We start from the raw sequence: 19,529 nt of genomic DNA, 5'->3' as shown, positions 1-19,529 counted from the left end.
TGTTAGGGGTTGTTTACACACCATGCCTGTTGAGCTGTGTTTTTCTGCACATGTAAGGTGTGAACAGTTGTTTTGTGTGACCGATTCACACTATACGTGTGGTGGTGTGCAAAGAAACACAGCTTAACGGACATGTGAACAAGCCCTAAGTCAATTTTTGATTTTCTGGAAAGTCAAAGTATAAACTTCCCTTTTAAGGAGGTGAAATGGCAAGAAAAAAAAAAAGCATGCGAAACAAGAATCCTGAGAAGGTCCCTGGTGGGAGAGAAGAGAGGAATAAATCTGTTCACCTGACTACAGGGCTTAGTCTCTCCTCACAGCTCTTTGCAACTCCCTTACCAATAAGCCATCGCCTTTTTTTGAGAGGAGACAGATGAGAGAAATGTATGCATAGGAATAACATTATAATTGCCCGGTCTGATGATGGTGTTGGTAGCAGTTGTCTTGGACAGTCGGTGTGAGGGAGAGACAATGGCAGAAGGGGTAAGCCACCGCCATGCCAGCAGAACATAAATTCATACAAGCAACAAGTGCATACAGGCCCATACATTCCGAGGAGACATTCTTCAGTATTGTAATAGATAGTCTGCTCTCCCTTAAAGACAACCAACCACAGCCGAGCTTAAGTGAGAGTCTAAATATTCAATCTGACATGATAATTGCGCAGATTTGCTTTTAAAAGATTTACATTTGTCCCTTTTTGTCTTCAGTCTGTTTTATTGGATTATTTATCAGCTTGAGATTCCAAGGTGTAACAGAGGCTTGTCCTGTCTACTGCTCGCATACCACCGACCCAGCTCCTAAGAGTGCCCAGCAATGTCAGATAACAGAGCCCGGTACATCGGAGGTACATGCAGTCCTTGGGTTACGAACAAGATAGGGACTGTAGGTTTGTTCTTAGGTTGAATTTGTATGTAAGTTGGAACAGGTACATTTTTTAGGTGTAACTCCAGCCAAAAAAACTTTCGTTTTGGATAGCATAGGGAAGGGTTGACCCCCTGTAACATTTGTTTTGCTGTCCTCACAGTGGCTCTAACCCCACGCCATACTAACCAAAACTAAAAAAACTTTGCATGGGGTTCTACTTTAAATGCAACTTGGACAGATGTTTGGACAACTTCCTGTAATGTACAGTACCAGACCTGGAAGAGGCGGCGGGCACTCCTCGTCTGTACGTCTGACAACTTCCTGTAATGTACAGGAGGTACAGTACTATGAACCAGGCACACTCCTTGTCTGCATGCCTTACAACTTCCTGTAATGTACAGGAGGTACGGTACTACGAACGTGGGCGCGAGCACGGCAGCATTACAACTAGTGGAAGAGCCTGGGACTTCGTTCGTAAGCAGGAGTCGTACGTAACTCGGATGTTCCTAACTCGGGGACTGCCTGTAAAAAATTACAGGGCTCTGGTGTCTCATCCTGTTACGCACAACCTGATGCCGACACCAAGAGCTCAAGCGATTGGCAGGGAAGTGACAGATATTTGGGCAAACAATCAATTCTACTACTTGAAAGGAGATGTCTAAGGGGTAGAGGAAATGGATCTCGGAGTCTGTGTGTTGGTCACCAGCTACAGAATTGTTAGCATGACTTTGCTCTTAACTTGAACTCTCCCCCCGGCTCTCAAGCTGAAGAGTCAGAATATGATGCAAAGGAAGCAAACATAAACCTGTTAGAAGAAAGCATGCAGAGTTCAAATAAACTAAGCATTCAGCATAAGCCCAGCTGTAACCAGTTCTCTTTAAAACAATACTTGTGAAGCACAGTGGTGGCAGCCATTTTGCTCGAGTGATACACGTTAGAACGCAGGGCACCTGGAATCAGCAATAACAGTGTGAATTCTACAGAACTAAAATAAAATCCCACTTTAGTGGAGAGAAACACCATTTCCTCCCGGACAAGGACTAAGATGATTTATGGCAGACCCCTACCTACTTATGTTCTACAGAAGAAACCCTGCACACCCACCATCCCTTTTAGTGTGCAGCACTCTCATAGAGGAAGAAGAAACTGCTTAAAAGGTGACACCCCTGTGTGAGAGGTTGTCACTGGGACAGGAAATGAAGGGAATCTACCCAAGTGGGAGACAGATGGGGACTAAAACCAAACCAGAGTTTCAAACCTTCCACTATGCTATGCAAAAATAAAATGTCTGGAGCTGGTCTATAAAAAAGAAAAAACAGTTTACAAAAGTAAAAATGCTGCATTTAAACTGCCTCAGAGCCACGGCCTAACTAATGTGTGACTTGAATGTTTATCCCATTTGGGTGCTTTAATTGTGTGTCTGGAAGGCGGCACAGTATTAGGCTTAATGGTAAGCACATGTCTTGCAGTACTTGGGTCCCCAGTGCAAATCCCGGCCATGTATCGGCACGCCACCTTCCTCCCACACTCCAAAGACTTTGCTGGTAGGTTAATAGGCTAATGTCTATCCTAGTAAAAAATCCCAACGCTGGGCCCTGGTAACACTCTGTTCAGTAGCTAATGCAGCTCTAGTATGCATTTCAGGCATGGAGCCACATAAAAGAAAGATCTCAATGTATAGAAGGGGGCCCGTTTTAACTGTTCACTTGTTTGGAGTGAATATCCTCCGTTTCATCTACAGTGCTGAATCAGCACTGTGAAAATCTGTCTCCTTTTACTGCCCAGAATTTCAGGCTCAGGGGTTGCAAATACACAGAAATACTGTCTTATAGACTTTGCTAGATGATACGCAACCTGATCGGTGTCACTAATTTACTTTATATACACACCCCCTTTGTGTTCCCTGGTTCCAGTACTGCCCGCTCCTGTAGTCACTGATGACACGGAGGTGGCACTCTACAGTCACATGAGAAAACACCGCAGTTATACACAGGGGCCTCTCTGGATCTGACTCCAAATCAAAAGGCCGACTCTATGGTATTTCCGGCTGTGGAACAGTTGCCATGCTTCATGAACAGCCCAGGTAGCTTAGTGTTGTATTTTAAATGTATTTTTTTGTCACATGATGTGCAGTAACTCATGGCAACCACTGAACTAGTAACAGACCACACAAAATAACTGCTCAAAGCACCTCCTGCTGGCTGCAGTAAATATTTTCAGTCTTCTAACCCCCGGGGCTGTCAACATATCCTCGTGAAAGGACAAGGCCGCTTCCCATCATGAACTGGCTGCCCCCACTCTGCCAGGCGGCTGACACACTGAAATACTCTAAGTCACGGTAGCAAAGCATGCAGGGAACCACAGTGAATACAAACCACAAGACGTTTATACAGGAGAGAACACAGCTTTCCAACCTGGGCTTCAGCACAGACAATTTCAGAGAGAAGCCTTTCCTGCGGTTAGCATGGAAATTAAAGAGATGGAGGAATAAGAACAGGAAGAGGAGCGGGAGGAAGAAGAATATTGCATCATGGGGATGGGGTATTTAAATGGGAAATATTTATAAGCTAATGCAGGGAAGGAAGAGCGTTATAAAAGGATGATACTGCATCTGCTCGGCGCTAGAAACGACGTCCTCAAAGCAATGTAGCATTGGTGAGAAAACATGAAATGGGTGCCTCACCTGGTGACGTCAGGGGCAGTGTTGGGTCGCACATGCTTCATGATGGTCTGTATCCAGTTTCTCCGGATGCCCGAGGTCATTGCAGAAAGGATGAACTCCCCCTCCTTAGTCTAAACAAAACAAATTAATTTCAGTATGGTCTCATTCTCGCATGCCCAATGACAATCGTCATAATTAAGTGCAACTGTCACACACATGGCTATTCTGGGGGCTCCAACACGGTTCTTCAAGGGACCCATGACATCACTGAGGTATACTGGCCCCCCAGATGTCCTGTGTTCTTAGGCACAGTAATGGTGGGGTCATAGATTAACAATTCATGATGGCAGCTGCCACCGTTGGTACAAATTTGAAGTCCAGATGTTAGCATCTAACTACAGAGCAAGGGGGTAATAGTGTGATGTATGACTCCGCTTTCTGATGCATGTCACAGTGGGGAGGCAAACTTTATATCAACAGTCTCCTATCTCCTGGAAATACTTGCCACAAGATTTTCGAGGGTGTCTGCGGGAGTTTGTGCATATTCAGTCAAATAGCATTTATGAGGTCAGGTACTGATTTCAGATAAGATCAGAGTCTCAATTCATCTCAATGGTGTTCAGTAGGGTTAAGGTCAGGGCCTTGTGAAGGCCACTTAAGGTCCTCCACACCAAACTCATCAATCCATGTGTTTATGGAGCTGGCTTTGTACAAATGGGCACAGTGATGCCAGAAAAGAGCCTTCACTAAGATGCACTAGAAGGTTGGAAGCGCAAAATTGTCTTTGCATGCTGTATTTTAGCAGCACTCTTCACTGGAAACACCTGGACTCAATCATTTGGAGGGGTGTCGACTTACGTTTGGCCATATAACATGTGTATGACCAGTACTGGTTAAGTCATTTGGTATGGGCCTACACAGGAGGGTGTGGAAGAACTGTTATTTTAGTCACACTGTTCCTTACATGAATTTGAAATCCATAATTCCTCTGCACTGGAAACTCTGTGACATCGTGACAAGTTGACAAGTCGATTTCCCCATCCAAGTCGGCTGCCTGTTGGAGAAAAGAATGTGAGAGGATTCCAGTAACTGGCTGGAAAAAGACAGACTGAGATGAAGCGTTTACTCACCTCTTCTGCCACGGAGTCCCTGTAATACCTCAGATTCTGGTCTGTCAATACAAACCAATGCTTCTTCCACTAGAAAACAAGCAGAACAAGATCACAATGAATACAGAAATGTGTTAAATCAGGTGTGTATGCAACATTAGGTGTCCCCCAAGAGGACTTTTCATGTCTGTGAACGGTCAACCGAAGCGCCATTGTACACTGCAGTCAAGAGATTGAGCTTGGTTTGGAAAGGTCTCCTACCGGTATTTCTCACAGGAAACAAAAAACCTGATGGAGGTTCCCACTCTCCTTAACTCCATCCAATACCTTCAAAGGAAGTTACACTTAAAGCTTTATAGCTTCCTGTGTCATCTGGTTGCTACCTGGAGAAAGGATATCCAGTCATTTTAATGTCTACCTTACAGCAATTATTGATGCTCTTCCTGCTACTACTGTACTTCATATATAGATTAGCCAGTAGAGGGAGATCTATGGGTCACTGCAATCACTTAGCCTTCCTGAACTGCTGGAATCAGAGTCAGATATGGAATGTACTCTATTCAGCAAACCAGAACCGAGACTGGAATCAAGGGACACCAGAGGACAGTCATCTGATGCAATTCTTTAACTGGATCACATAGCCATCTCACTTCTACTGGTACTGGAGGGATGAGGACAGATAGCTGCCATCAGGGGGAAACTTTTCTCCCCATACAAGCCAGCCCTGGCCTACTCCCCATTGCTAGAACTCCCTATAAAAAAGGTCAGCTGGTTGATTAAGCTCCATGCAGTGCTCCACCTTTATTTTCTCCTAAGGCCGGCTGGATCTTGCCTAGATGAACCAATGCTCTCAGGTCTGTGTGCAGCTATAGGCCCCAAACAATGTAGGATTATGGAGCTTGAAACAAAGGCTGCAAATATAATGGGCAAATATGACTGCCCCATGTACACAAAGCGTGCACTAGTTTGTAGGCTTGTAAAACAATACTAAGACTATTTACAAAAAAGCAATCCTTACCTAGAAGCCCCAATTATTATTATAGATCAAAATACTTGTCTTACATAACCAATTCTAGGATGTCCACCTAGATCTAGATGAGGGTGACATCACTAGACCTTCTGAGGGGAACGTGGGAAAGCAGAGGATCCCAAGTCCCACAAAATGTCCTTCTGCACAGTGCTGGAGCGTCTCTGTGCAAGATTTGGGTTAATCAGCTTATACTAGATCCTGCAGCGACATGCTACATAATCAGCGCCTACATGAAGTGGTCTGAACCCACGGTGCAAGATAAGTATTCTCTAGATTATTCTTTCACATTTTTATATGATGTTGTTTTATCAGGGGGCAAGCAGCGCCCAGATAAATCGGACCTTCCATTTTCATTCAAGGTCTGCTTTAAAGTATATCTAAAGGCACACTTTATTTAGTTTAGGATAGAATGGTGATGGGTTAGAATAGAACCCGTCAGGTTTTAATTGAGTCTCTGCCACGAGGGGAATTTACCATCTCTACGTCTCCTGGTTACTATTGCACACCCTGACTGAAAGAGATGGAAAACCCCAAAATCTTTTGTTGTCACCAACTAGTAATATATGGCTTGTATAGTAACAGAGAGGAAATCTTAGAGAGGGGTCACTTGCTCCAGTGACAACTGTCTAATAGGGGATTTGCCCCACTTTGGAGAGCTTCCATCTCACTTCCTGTTGTGTCTTCAGGACACACAAAAAAAACAACATGACCGTGAGTTTAACCATTCAAAATAAAAAAAGTTTTGGCTTTTTACAGTATATACTCAAATTAGTTACTTTCAGGTGTATTCCGAAAAAGACTACAGGTCCCCTTTAAGTAAAACACAAAGGCCTCCATACAAGCATTCACACTGTAATTGTATGAAATGGTATCACTGAACAATGGGGCACTATTAAGAGTAAGAGAGGAAGCAGAGGTCACAGGATACCCAACCCCTCCAAAATAAATAGTGCCACTGCTCCCGTGCTATTAACTTCCAGCAAGTGCTAAATCCATCTGCGAGTGTCTGCTTCTGTAACCAAACCCCAAGTACTTCTCTTCCTACCCTTCTCCCAGTATCCCGCAGTCCCAGGAGGGGCGCAGCTGGCAGATTAATTAAGGTCATGATGTAAGCACTCCTCCCCTGCCAACTGTGCTTGTAAACACAGCGCCTGCATAACTTACAGCTCCCATCACAACAAGGCCACTCTGCGCAGAGGAGGGAGCCAATGTACAAATACTGCAGCACAGGAAAGCCTGCTTTTTGCCACTAGCACCCACATCACAACTCACACAGGATAAAAGAAAGGAGAGCAGGTGTTGTACTGACGTCTACAGGCCACACCTCTATTCTTGTAACAGGGTGTCAGACTGCTTAATCAGTGCAGATCCCACTGAGAAAAGATCTGCAGAGAAAACAAACTTGCAAACAATTTAATGACTTTGCCATTGGTTTGACTGTGCAACGTTCAGGTAAGTTCAAAACCAGCAGGCAGGAAATGTTGGGAGTTGTAACGCCTCCACTGCAAAAGACTTCAGCTTGCTCAGTTCTGGAATGAACTAAAGGCCAGGGCCGGACAAATCTCAGATCTGGGACAGACCAAAGGCCAGGGCCGGACAAATCTCAGATCTGGGACAGACCAAAGGCCAGGGCCGGCCAAATCTCAGATCTGGGACAGACCAAAGGCCAGGGCCGGACAAATCTCAGATCTGGGACAGACCAAAGGCCAGGGCTGGACAAATCTCAGGAATTTGTAGACTGAACTGGCTTGCTCCCAATGTTATGTAACCTTGCACCTCAATGCATTGTGTGTACAGAAGCTACGTCCATAGCATAACCCAGCCTGTCTTTTTATACTAAACAGTGCAGTTCCACTCACCTGCCCATCTGGGTATTGCTTGGTCAACCAGCCTTTCTTGAAGTTCAGGAGGTCGGGCTGCAGAAACAATTAAATATCAGGTATTATTTTCATTGGTCCAGCTCAGACACATTCACATGGAACATTACGAAGTTCCTGCCTTCTATTTCTGTCTCAACAATTAGAATGTGTAGAGCGTGCACTTCTAGATCTATAGCAATACAAACGTGAAAGAAAAAAAGTGTGCCCCTGGAAGATCAATCACTTGTCATACATAATTCATTAAATGATCTCTGGAAGGGCTTCCTAAGATTCACAACACTGCAGAGGGGCCCTTTCCTTCCAGATGTCTAAAACTACAAACCTTCTCTCTTCGCTCCAGCTTCATAGCTGGACGGCGATCGTCTACCACTCTAAGTGTGCGAGGGTCACTGCAGCTTCTTATACACGGATGCCAGTCATATGACCAGACCACCAGAATAACTCCCCTTCCACAAGGTACCAAAATACATTAAAGGATAGAAAGCAGGGGGCTACAGAAACCAGAAGAATTTGCCTTCACTATCCGTTAACCCCTGATGAAGTTTGGGTTCGAGTCAGGTTTCCAATTTAAATTAAGACAGGGCCCAAATGCAGAGACATCTCCAGAGGCGTCTGCGAGCGCAGCGTGCCAGCTATTTGTGAGACAAACCCGATGTTCCTGCTGTTCTGAGCTAGACGTGCCAAACATATCTGCACATAAAGACAGAAGCCCCTCGCCAAACAAAACTGTCCCATCCGCACTGTGCCCGTTCCAATACCAGACACAATGTGACATACTGAGAACAGCTGCCAACACCTGTGACCGGAACCCGAGAAGACACCACAGTGATTCCCAGAAGAGAGGTTGGGGGCATCTTATCGGCTGCAAGGCTGCTACTTTGTCTCAACTATGCAATCTGCAAAGCAGAGTTTAAATAAGACATTTGTGTTTCAAACTGCCACCTCCGAGGGGCTGGTTCTTCCACTGCCCTAGTCAGAACAACGCTCCATGTGAATGATCACATGGGGATCATGGTACCCAAGCATCTTTAAGGCTTCATGCACACGGGTGTATGAGTCTATTGAACATAAATTGCAGGCGTGTTTCCACAGCGTATTTAAACAGCACCAACAATTGACACAGTGCACATTCCCATCAGTCCCTGCCCTCAAGGAGCTCACAATCTAAGGCTCTCATACATATATATACACACACACACACACACACACACACACACACACACACACAGGGCTGATTTAGACAGGAGCCAATTAAAGTGACATTAATGTCTCAATTCCTCCCCAATGCTGGAGTAAGGGCTTACCTTAAAATGATGCCTCTTGATCGGATCATCTTCTTTCCAGCAGTTTTCAGGAGTCCCTCCAGTGCTGATGCCGGTCTCTGATTCAGCGCCGACTGCTGTGTCCCACGGAGTCTGTGCGTGTGCATGCTGCTGCATCTGCATTGACTTGTCCTGTGTCTCTCCTCTTTTCCCGGCCGAAGATTTCTACTCCGCATGCGCCCGCCCCATGAACCTTTGTGGTCAACCGAGAATTTTAAGATCTTCGGACGGGAGCGCGCGGTGTAGAAACAGCTACGTTTTAACCTTTTTTTTTTCCTTTTATGTTTTTGCATATATGTACCGCTTGCTTGCAGTAGATAGATGCAAAAAACCTAGAGGGTTTAATTATCCTTTAGACCTTCCAGCATGTGTTTGGAGTGCAGAAGGAAACTGGAGTACCTGGAGAAAACCCACACAAGCACAGAGAGAACATGCAAATTCCTTGCAGATGGTGTGCTGACCGGGATTTGCACATAGTGTTCTGGACTACAGAACACGTCCCTTATGTGGGAGGTTAAGCGAGAGAGGATGCAATCTAGTCCAGCCATGGAGAATTGGGCAGGGATAACAACACTGCTTGGAATTTCAGTGCAACAGAGGCCCTGGGAGGAAATGTGCATGTATTGCAGAGACGTACTGAATATTTTATTTATTTTGCCCAGACACAAACTTTATAGGCTTCTCGTAATGCTTCAGTAACTAACAACTTTAAGCAGAAAGGTTTTATCCATCAAAATGAAATCCTAATCCTTTTTAGAGGGCCAAAAACACTGAAAGCTTCAGAGAGCCGGCACTTTTTGACCTCACCGTCATGGAGGACTCTGTAGACCTGCGATCCAGGGATTTTGCTCTTCGATACGATGTCATATGAGAGCCAGAAACATCTGGAATGGAGGACACCCCGGTCTCATCCTGTTTATAAAGATACAGAGATAAAGGTTGTGCTATGTAGAGTGCAAACACAGGCCTGGAGCTATAAAGCAGACTTCACGCTATCTGGGATCTCAACCGTCTTGTAAAATGCGGCTGTAAAGCAAAAACTAGCCTCAGATGTATTATTTCATGTTTAGTGCATGAATGCCACGTTGCAAGTGTGACTGTAAACAATACTCCCCTTACAATGCATACTTCATACTCTACCACACAAGGTGAGCACCAATATCCTGAACCAAGATGCTGGCACAGAGAAGCAAGCAAGCATGTAAATCCTGGTGCATGCAATGTACGCTATTAACTGGGTGCCTACAGGCTGCCTCACACAGATCAGTTCCCCTGTTGGACCTGTTAATGGCCATGGTTTTGGAACAGGATGTCCAACAAGCTTAAATAAGTGTAATGCTCAGGTGTCCACAAACGTCTGGCCATATAGTGCATGATGCCTCAAAGCACACGGATTTCCTCCACACTACATAGGGGAAAAGTCATACAGCAAAACAAATGCCGACCTTAATTCTAGCCAAAGCAAGCGTCTAATTTTGTTGATAAGGAAAACAGAAAAGCTCTTGTCGCAAGCCTGAAGCCTGATGAAGGGACCCTGCGAGGTCTTGAAAGCGCTTGTTTTTATTCTGACAACTTGTTCAATAAAATGAGCATTTGGTGACTCTGTAAGGATCTTCTGTGCTGGTGACATTTCACAATTTTGTTGATAAACTCCTTTAAAAACGGTTAAATTATTTTCAGTTGTCATGCATTCCTCGGCAATTTACCACCAAAAAACAACCGTAATGTTACCCTTTTCCTGGGAAAGGTGCGCTTTTCACTGCGTCCCTGTCGGGCTTCGCTTGTCGGGGCGGAGGAACAATTGGTCTCCATGTGTTCTGGCTTCTCTATATCCAGAGCTTCGAACTTCTCAATAACCAGAGAGCGCCTGGGAGACAGGGAAAAAAAAAGAGAGAGGAGGAGAGGACATAAGAGCCAGAGCATACCTAGCATACCATGGACAGACATGACTGAACATTACAACAAAGAAAAGATAATACAGAATCATCTCCTCCATTCACAGCTTCCCCAAAAGCAAGCTCATTATAGTTAAGCAGCACCAACAAATAAAGATAGAGCAAGTTCTTCAAAACTATGAGCTCTCTATGTGTTGGGTTCTTGTTCTATTCCTTGGAAGCCTAGTCGTTACAATGCTGGAAGCTACAACTGATGCCATAGAATGCCTTCTACTGGTCCTAACACCAATACCTAAAATCAAAAATGTCTATGCAAAAAAAAATCTAGAACGCTGTAAGTTCACCCAAAGCAGATACTTCAACCATAAGCAAAGAGCACTTTTCACACCCCTATTTCTATCTACCCAGACCCCAAATCTTACTCCCTCCCCTATCACGGTTCTTCCACTGCACATTATGTTATTTAGATGAAAAACTCACAAAGGGAGGTCTCTGCTTTATTGGTCCTGAAAAATACAAAAGGCTGCAAATGATTTAGGGCAGGTTCACACCATTTTCCGGTCCAGAGCTGGTCCGGAAAATGGTGTGAACCTTCCCCTAGTTCCAGTGCATACCAGACCAGACAAAATGAGACAAGCAGTATTTTTCTGGTCTGGTCTAGAACAGACTACGCTGGTGTGAACAGAGGCCAGAAATAGCATAGGGATACATTAGGATACATTTTGGGTCCGGAAACAATCTGGTCTGGTGATGATCTGGATGTGGTGTGAATGGACCCTAAACCAGTCACCCAACAGTGAAATACCAGCTTTGGGTAAACTGACCCTTTTGAAAGACCTTTAATTAAAGCAATATACTAAACACAATGATATATACTGCAATGAAAAAAAAATTCCCAGCGTCTATAAAAAGCTTGGCGCTACCTATGACCCTGGCATTGAGAATGTCAAACTAATGAGACAGCCCAGGTCTCCTGGTCATCCTGATGTGTCAGCCTCTCTGGTATGTAACCTGTTTTATTGGTTGGTGATGCTTGCATTTTAACCACCTTATCCATAATCAACCTCCACCTTTAAGTCACAAAGCAAAAAGCAGCGCCTTAACTTTACAAGAGACAACCCCATGCTTGCATCTCTCTCTCAAGAACAATAAATAATGAATCAACATCATAAAATATACATAACGATGAAAGCAGATTCCCTAAGCTAGCTAACATCAAATAAACCCGATTCTTTTATGTGTGGCTGTACTTATTAATGCAGACAGCTTTTTCCTAAAGTGGCCTGGTCACATGGATGAAGTGCCGGCTGCCAGGTCGTAGGTGGCACCAGCAACCCAGAGAAGACCACCCTTTGCTCATGCCTCGGGCAATGTCACCAGATCCTAGTGACCCAATTAGCTGGTCTCTGGTATATCGGCTTCCCCATTGGAGCGGGTTTCTGCCGCGGCCGTTTGTGACAGGTTCACTTAACAGGAAATGCTGCAGCTTGCATTTTGCTACGTACAATAAACATTTCCCAATGTAGACAAATAGATGAAAAGACAAATATAGATCACCGTAACTTCTCGGTATAAGAGGGAAAGGGGATTCTATTTGGGTTCCTCACATTCCACTCAAAAAGTATCCTGTACTGAGAAAGTAAGTAGGCAGACATTTCCTTTAGAAATGCTAGTTTCCTGGCTGTTATGCTGGTTCCAAGACTTCCGCAACTTGAGTCGCTGGCCCAGAACAAGGATGTTGGCCTAGGTCAAGGACTCCTAATGTATATAGGTCAGAGGTAACTAATGGTTTACAATTGGTAGCCTCCATACAGGTCTCCATTAGTTACCTCCATCAGCTCCCATCAAGACACTAGCCTAAGGATGTGAAGGAAGTCCAATCATCGGGTATCCTGCAGTTAAACATGAACATTTTTTGCCCCGAATCCAACCCTCTAGTGTGTTCCCTGGTTCCGTACCACTCTGAGCCCAGTGCCAAATCCCTGTAGATACTGGTATACTTCTCTTCTGAAGAACCTGACATCTGAGCCCATGTACATGAGCCATTGGGTTTTGCTTTAGGTATGAATGCGAGGCATATTTGGCCATCGGAAATATAACGTTAGCTTCACTGGGTTGTCTACAGGTCTACTTAACTCTTGAATGTAACCCTAATGTTGATCTAAAGCCAAAACTTCCAGAGACACAACAGGAAGTAAAGTGGAATCTCCCCAAAGTGACGAGGGGTTTGAACCCCAATCTTAACGTTCAACTTTATAACTAATCTGCAAAGCAATGTCATCTTTCCACCAAGTCATCCCCTAGTCCCTAAAATCTCTTTCCTTTCCCCCTCTGAAGGTCTGGCAAAGTTCATAAAGAAAAGTGTGACTGGAGAAATCCTGAGCCAAGTCCCCGGCTGACACGACGGTAGAGCGCGCGCCCCCCCCCTCCTGCGGCGATCAGCAGTTGCACGCTCCTACGGCTCAAAGGGAGTTTTGGCAGTTGTTCCGAGTTAACAAGATCACAAGGTACATTAATGAAGCGTCTGTCTCTTCTGTGCAAAATGTTTTGATCTTGCACAGTTACAAGCCATTAAATCCACGTCTGGTCCTGGGCTCCAGAGCCGCTTGTGAAATAATTGCAAATCCCTCCCCCCACCCTTGATGGATGGAGATGGGCCCTACAAGATGACTTCCACACTGGCGTGCGGTGGCAGGCTGTGTCAACGTCTTGTACTGACTTATGCTACAGTAAGCAGATTCTGAGTGCAATTTTAAAAAGCCACCAGCGTTCCAATTATATTCTTTCCACCTTCGGGGCATTGCAGGGTCACTTCCCGAGGTAACCCGGTGACACCACTATGTTGCCTTGAGGAAGGGATACTGCAAAGCCTCCAAACGTTGGCTGGACTATCATACGTGATGATCCTTTCTCTATAAGATGGTAAGAAGATTATTATTGGACTGCTGGGGACTTTTTACAATTATACTTGGATTCTATACAGCATTGTCTATTGCAGTCATGGCAGGCGCCCACTATCTACATTGGTTGAGTGCTTTATGGCGTGGAAGACATATGCATACTATAAGCTAGTGTAGATAGCCGAACTTCCGCCCTCCAGCTGTGCTGAAACTACAAATACCATCATACATCTGCCTCTGGCAGTCATGGACGTGGCTATCAAGGAAGCCCGTGAACGCCACAGAACCCCCCACCCCCCAAAAAAAAAAATCAGGACGGGCCCCCAAAAAGGTACCCACACCCTCTGTCCCTGTGGAGTCCAAACGTGCAGTCGTGCATAAAAATAGTGCTGGGACTTGTAGTTTCCCCACAGCTGGAGGTCCAAAGTTTGGCTACTCCTGAGCTAGCAGATAATGGTAGATTGTCAGCTTTTTTTCCAGGCTCTAGGGAGCGTGGGGAAGAATGAACCTGTGATGCGTGTCAGCCCCCCAAGTCCTACTCTATAGAAGCCATGGTTTCCATACACCGATGGCCAACAAGAATGAAGTATGGAATATGCATCTGTGCTGTACCCCTGAGGTTCTAGATGTACAGTTAGCCAAAGGGGGGGTAAAAGAATAATTTGCATGGCCCCACCCATTGTCCTTCCCTTATTTCTGGAATATGCAACGAATTGAGAAACGTGAATACTTTCTGTCCTAAGAATATTCTACTGCAGGGAAGGGTTAAAGTCTCTCGGAGGAGTTTATTGCTCTCTGCTGGGTCATTGCCCTTAGCTCATGTAACTAACAGGAAGTGAGAAGAAATTCCCTGATGGGGGGGGATGGGGGTTACAGGCCGCAATGAAAACCCTAATACAGTGGAAAAGGGTTAAAGTACACCTATCATCTCATCACAGCAAGCGAAGTAACAATGTACATGAGGCATGCCAAGGTGCCCGCTCCCACCTTCACAATTCTTCTACCTTTCTGTTGCAAAACTAACTTCTGAGTATAGAACTCTCATTACTCATTCTCTTCCCCACACCCCAAAATGCAATGCTGAAAGTGCCTATTGGCACACCCAAGCACTATCACGAGATGGGCTGGCCATTCAATCAATGGGCTGCCACACGAGCGGAAAACGCTGCAAAGTAGCTCATGCAGCATTTTCAGCTGCGAGCCTCCCGTGTTTCCTGCGCGTCCACACACTGGAAAAATCTTGCATCTTACCAGCCACATTTGGGGTGCCATTAACAAGTAATAGCACTGCAAGCGTGTTCCATAATCATGCAATGCTAAAGTGTGAACAGGGACCTAAAGCTGAACACTGGGAAATTTCCAAACTACTTATGCCGTGGAGCTTCCCCATCCTGCAAGGGTTAAATGTTTGTTCTTGTGTAGGGTACCATTAAAAAGCCATTTTACTTACCTTGCAGATTAACCCTTTATGCTATAAAGCATACCAGCGGTCAGCACAGTTTCTTTAAACAATCCCTATCAATAATTTTCTACACAAATGCCTTTAAAATACCTTTACTGGCTCTTTTTAATGGCAGTCATGCGACTGCTCTGCTCCCTCTCCGAGCTATGACGGGTGGGGAGACCCTTGATGATTGTCAGTTTCTGCCGACAAGACCAGGAGACCCACTTCCTGCCCATCAGTCTGGCAATGCAGGGCTATAAGGGGATGTTGAATATGGGACCACAGGCATGCAGTGCGTTGGTGTGGTGTTCCGTAGGTCCCAAAATCAAGGACACAACCTGAACAAACTAAACCGGACCCACTTCCAAGGTTAGCCTGGTCAGAAAAGAACAGGAAGGCAGGCATTGTGGAGGGAACTGGCAGGATTGCCAGGTATTTAGCCAACATAAGTTGCATTTCATCTAAGGTAGAGAGTGGTATCCATTGCTAAATTTTATGTGTTTACATTTACACGATTAAGCTCTTCGCTGCGCGAATGAGAGTCATACCACTGTATGGCCACTAGATGGAGCCGAGAAGTATAGGAATTTCCTATGGATCCTCAGCTCCATCTAGTGCCATACAGTGCTGCACATCTGGTTTTGCTGTGTGAACGCTTTATAAATCATCCCCTAAAATAAATGTATTTATTTGCTGTCTTTATAACCATCAGTGAGATCCTGTATGCCATCACTTCTGTCCTTGCAAAACCCTGGACAGGAAGCAAGGTCAAATCTCTCCAATGGGGACACAGGCAGCAATAAAACCATTTCTCCTTTTGTACAAAAGGGGAACAAAAACTGTCTGGAGTTGGGCTGTTAAACCAAAACAAAAAAGAATATTCCACATTTGACACACTTCTGTATACATTGTACATTGTTGAAGTTACCTGTTGGTCCATATTTGTCTTTTCATTCTGTATTCACCCCCCACAACACATTTATATCACATCATATAGCCGGTGTTATCAAGTAAGGCTAGCAATAGGCGTGCACCATGATACCCCCTATCCACCAGCGAGAAGGACTTTGATGAAAGCAACCGATTGGTACGGAGTACAATGCGACATTGCTGCAGTTTTACATTTCCCAGCAGTCTTTGTGCCAGTAACAGAGCAGAATGAGCAGAAGAGAGAGCGGATATTCGGAGAGAGGCAGAGAAAAAAAACAGACGGGGTTTTGTTTCTCCGAGTAGACAGAAGAAAGAGGTTCACATCTCTCGTCTCAAACACTGGGACACGTAAGACGAGATGGCAGCGAAGCGGGCTCAGAAAAGACGGCCACCTCGCACAGCGGGAGGAGGAGATGAAGAGCAACAAGACCTGGAAACAGAACAAGGCTGAAGAATGAGTGCACGGTACTACATCAATACAGGCCACACAATACAATTAGAAAACAAAACAAAACAAAATCTCAGTGAAAATTAACAAATCAATATCATTATCACAGGCATAATCAATATGGGTATTGATCCAATACATCTACTTAGAGTCATTGGTGGAGATTGTCATTAGTCTGGATGCTGTCAATACGGAGGAGGGGGGTGCAAAGCAGCAGCTCACCTGTCTTGCTGAGAGATGTGAGAGAAGAAACGAGGGCAAGCAAGTGTACCAGTCACTGATACACAGCAGAGGCGGCCATTTTGTAATCTGATTAGCATGCGTTCTGCTGTGTGAAAGATACACACGTTATACAAGGTTTCGTACTTTTCAGTGCCAGGCAACCGGTGTCAAAATGGCCGCCAGAATATAGCGAAGCATTCTGGGAGCTCAGCAACAGCTTTAGGGCCTCACCTTCTTTAAAAACATACACATTTTAAAATACTGTTATTGCAAACGTCCAAAAGCTACCTCTATAATGCCATGTAGTAGCACAGTGCGAGGTTCTGGTCTGTGAGCCAATTGGGTTCTAATGCACCGCATAGTGCAGTCAATCTAACATGTTTTAGGCACTAGGGGCTGAAGGGGGGAGCACAGAGGAGCTCAGCAGCGAGATGCAGCTTTTTCATAGTCCAGCAAGTTGGTACATGACACAGGAATGTGCAATAAATGGTTATGCAGCATGGCAGGGCTGTGTATGTTTATATAGGTTTAGTATGTACTTCAAATATGTATTAGGTTTGGCCAGACTTTGTAGACAGATCTGCTGTAGCAGCCATAATGTCTTACCCATAGCATGGTCTACTATGGGTTGTCATGTCATCCCATTACAGACCATGTGGCAGGTAAAGGAACCGGCGCCGCCTAATAATTCATGACGGCCCCCATAGATCTGCAAGCATAGGATGTAATATTAGAAATATATATAACATATTTCATGTTTTTGAAATGGGCTTGCCATTGCTATCAGATTAAATCCTCATAAAAAACCCGTGCTGCTGTGGAGCTCCATCAAGTCCAACTTCTCCTCCCCCCCCCCCCCCACTCCCCCCCCCCCCCCCCCCCACTGCACAGGAAACCAGTAGAGCAGACACACCGGTACTTGTAGCTCTTTGCTTTTGAAGAACTTAATTCCTACTCATCGCCTGGCACTGGAAAGACTGAACACAGAAGATGTTTCTGCAGAAAGTATAAAGCAGATGGAAAGTGCACACAGAGCAGGTATGATACAACACAAACTTCACAAAAGCCACCACCATAGAAGATGCACAAGGCCCAGGAACCAGACACAACTAGGACATGCAGCAACAGTCGCAACACTACCATAACCCTCACCCCAAAAAGCATCAACTACTCCTGAAGGACAACACTGTGTCCTAAATAATCCATGTCAGATGTATGTTGTGTCCCATGAGGCGCGGCAGGATTGGCAAATCACTTGGACGCCTCCTGGTGTGCGGGTTCTCACCCGAACCAGTCCTCTTTAAATACTGCTTGCTTAGAGATGGAGGAAAAGGTGGATTGCATGTGTACAACTGGAAGACAGGGGAGTGTCTGGGTCGCCCACAGCGAACAGGAGAAAAAGGGACAACCTGGAATTGAATTGGACTCCTCCAATATCTATCTGATTGTACAGGGTGTGATGAAGTGAACGGGTAGGTTCTATGTTCCTTAAAAGGAAATTTCAGATCTGGACAGGCTTACCTGTGTGGATTACAGTAACCGCATGAAGGCGATGGGAAGAGCAAACGCTATGGACACCAAAAGGTGGTCCAGTGTTAAGTCCCCACCATCTTCTGAATTGAGGCACTTGGTCTGAGACGCTCCTGAACTTTGCCCAGCTCCGATGGACAGATGTGAGTCTTCAATTTGCTAACTAATGGTTAATAATCTCAGAGCAGATAAGGTACAGCGTGAAGGATGCGTTAGCCTGGGGTTAAAGCGGGTGGGTGCGCAAATAACCACTTAGGTCTACGTTACCAGTCTTTATGGGAAGATAACTAAAAAGCAATTGAAGGGGCAACTCACTCCCCTCTCCTGGAAGAACATGCTGCTTTAGGTCCCTCATGTGATGCTCACGTTGCAGAAAAAGGGCCATCTAGGTCATGTAATTGAAGTGGAGAATTGGAGTTTCCAATGGCGAATTCCTAACTTTTGGTATTTGTGGCCAGAACTAGAGGGAAACTGGAGCAGCATTTTCTTCAGGGAGGTTTTAGTCCATTATTCCTTTCTTATCTTTCCCAGTAAGACTGTGAGCCTTTGGTAAACCAATTTTTTTGTTGGAGGAATTTGGGTACACTTTTCATTTGACCCATCAAAATCACCTCTTGCCACAGCACACACTGCTGCTCGTCACATCTGGTCCTAGTGATTCATTGAAGAATCCGCCATCAGCAGCGGCACATGCAGGGCTGGGAGGGGATAGTTGGAGGAACTCAACGGTGGAAATATGAATGTTTATATCAGGGCTGCAGGCATAATAAGAACTATACTGTTCCCACTGCCCTGCACCCAAAGCAAGATGAATAGTTTCTGGTGGGGTCTATTTTGAATACAGGAGGCCATTTTTTTGGGACATGCACCCTTAACTGTTATTCATTTTAGCATGTACTGGCTTATACCGAAAGATCTAAAATTCTGGGAACCATCTGGCCCCTCACATATAGCACCATGACACTGAAGATGGTACATTATAAAGAAACTGAAATTGTAATTGCAACCATCCATGTTGGTAGGACAGAGTTCCCTTCAATGAGTTCCACCCATGACACGGATAGACTAGATCCCTTTAAATAAGAATGGTGGCATACACCAAGTTTGCTGGGACAGCTTAAAGGAAACCTTTGTTTCTCGTCTGGCTGTCATGCCAAAACTCTAAATGTAATACTTTCAAAGGCATGAATCATAAAAACATCAAAGTCACATGGATTATTTTAGCTTTGCCTCTTCGATGGAAAATGATCTGCAGAGGATTTTAATTATCTATTAGAGCCCCGCCCCCCC

The 19,529-nt window shown here is 45.0% G+C and overlaps 1 protein-coding gene across 6 annotated transcripts in view; it reads right to left on the bottom strand.

Annotated features, from left to right (window-relative positions):
• Positions 1 to 19,529, bottom strand: part of MPRIP (myosin phosphatase Rho interacting protein) — a 133,229-nt gene that overhangs the window by 24,066 nt on the left and 89,634 nt on the right. For 3 of the 6 annotated variants that reach the window (XM_018572633.1, XM_018572635.1, XM_018572637.1), the window contains exons 8-13: positions 10,602 to 10,737; positions 9,678 to 9,782; positions 7,528 to 7,584; positions 4,660 to 4,728; positions 4,494 to 4,583; positions 3,551 to 3,660 (exon numbers count right to left, since the gene is read on the bottom strand). In XM_018572633.1, the coding sequence (XP_018428135.1) occupies positions 3,551 to 3,660; positions 4,494 to 4,583; positions 4,660 to 4,728; positions 7,528 to 7,584; positions 9,678 to 9,782; positions 10,602 to 10,737 (567 nt within the window). Of the gene's footprint in view, positions 1 to 3,281; positions 3,321 to 3,550; positions 3,661 to 4,493; positions 4,584 to 4,659; positions 4,729 to 7,527; positions 7,585 to 9,677; positions 9,783 to 10,362; positions 10,372 to 10,601; positions 10,738 to 19,529 lie in introns of all 6 variants that reach the window. The other 3 variants (XM_018572631.1, XM_018572634.1, XM_018572636.1) reach the window with 2 other exon arrangements.

Source organism: Nanorana parkeri, unplaced genomic scaffold (assembly GCF_000935625.1).
Source record: "Nanorana parkeri isolate BGI_ZX_2015 unplaced genomic scaffold, ASM93562v1 scaffold2090, whole genome shotgun sequence".
Classification (NCBI taxonomy): domain Eukaryota; kingdom Metazoa; phylum Chordata; class Amphibia; order Anura; family Dicroglossidae; genus Nanorana; species Nanorana parkeri.
Note: the sequence above shows the minus strand (reverse complement) of the source record. Positions and strands in the feature narration are given on the sequence as shown.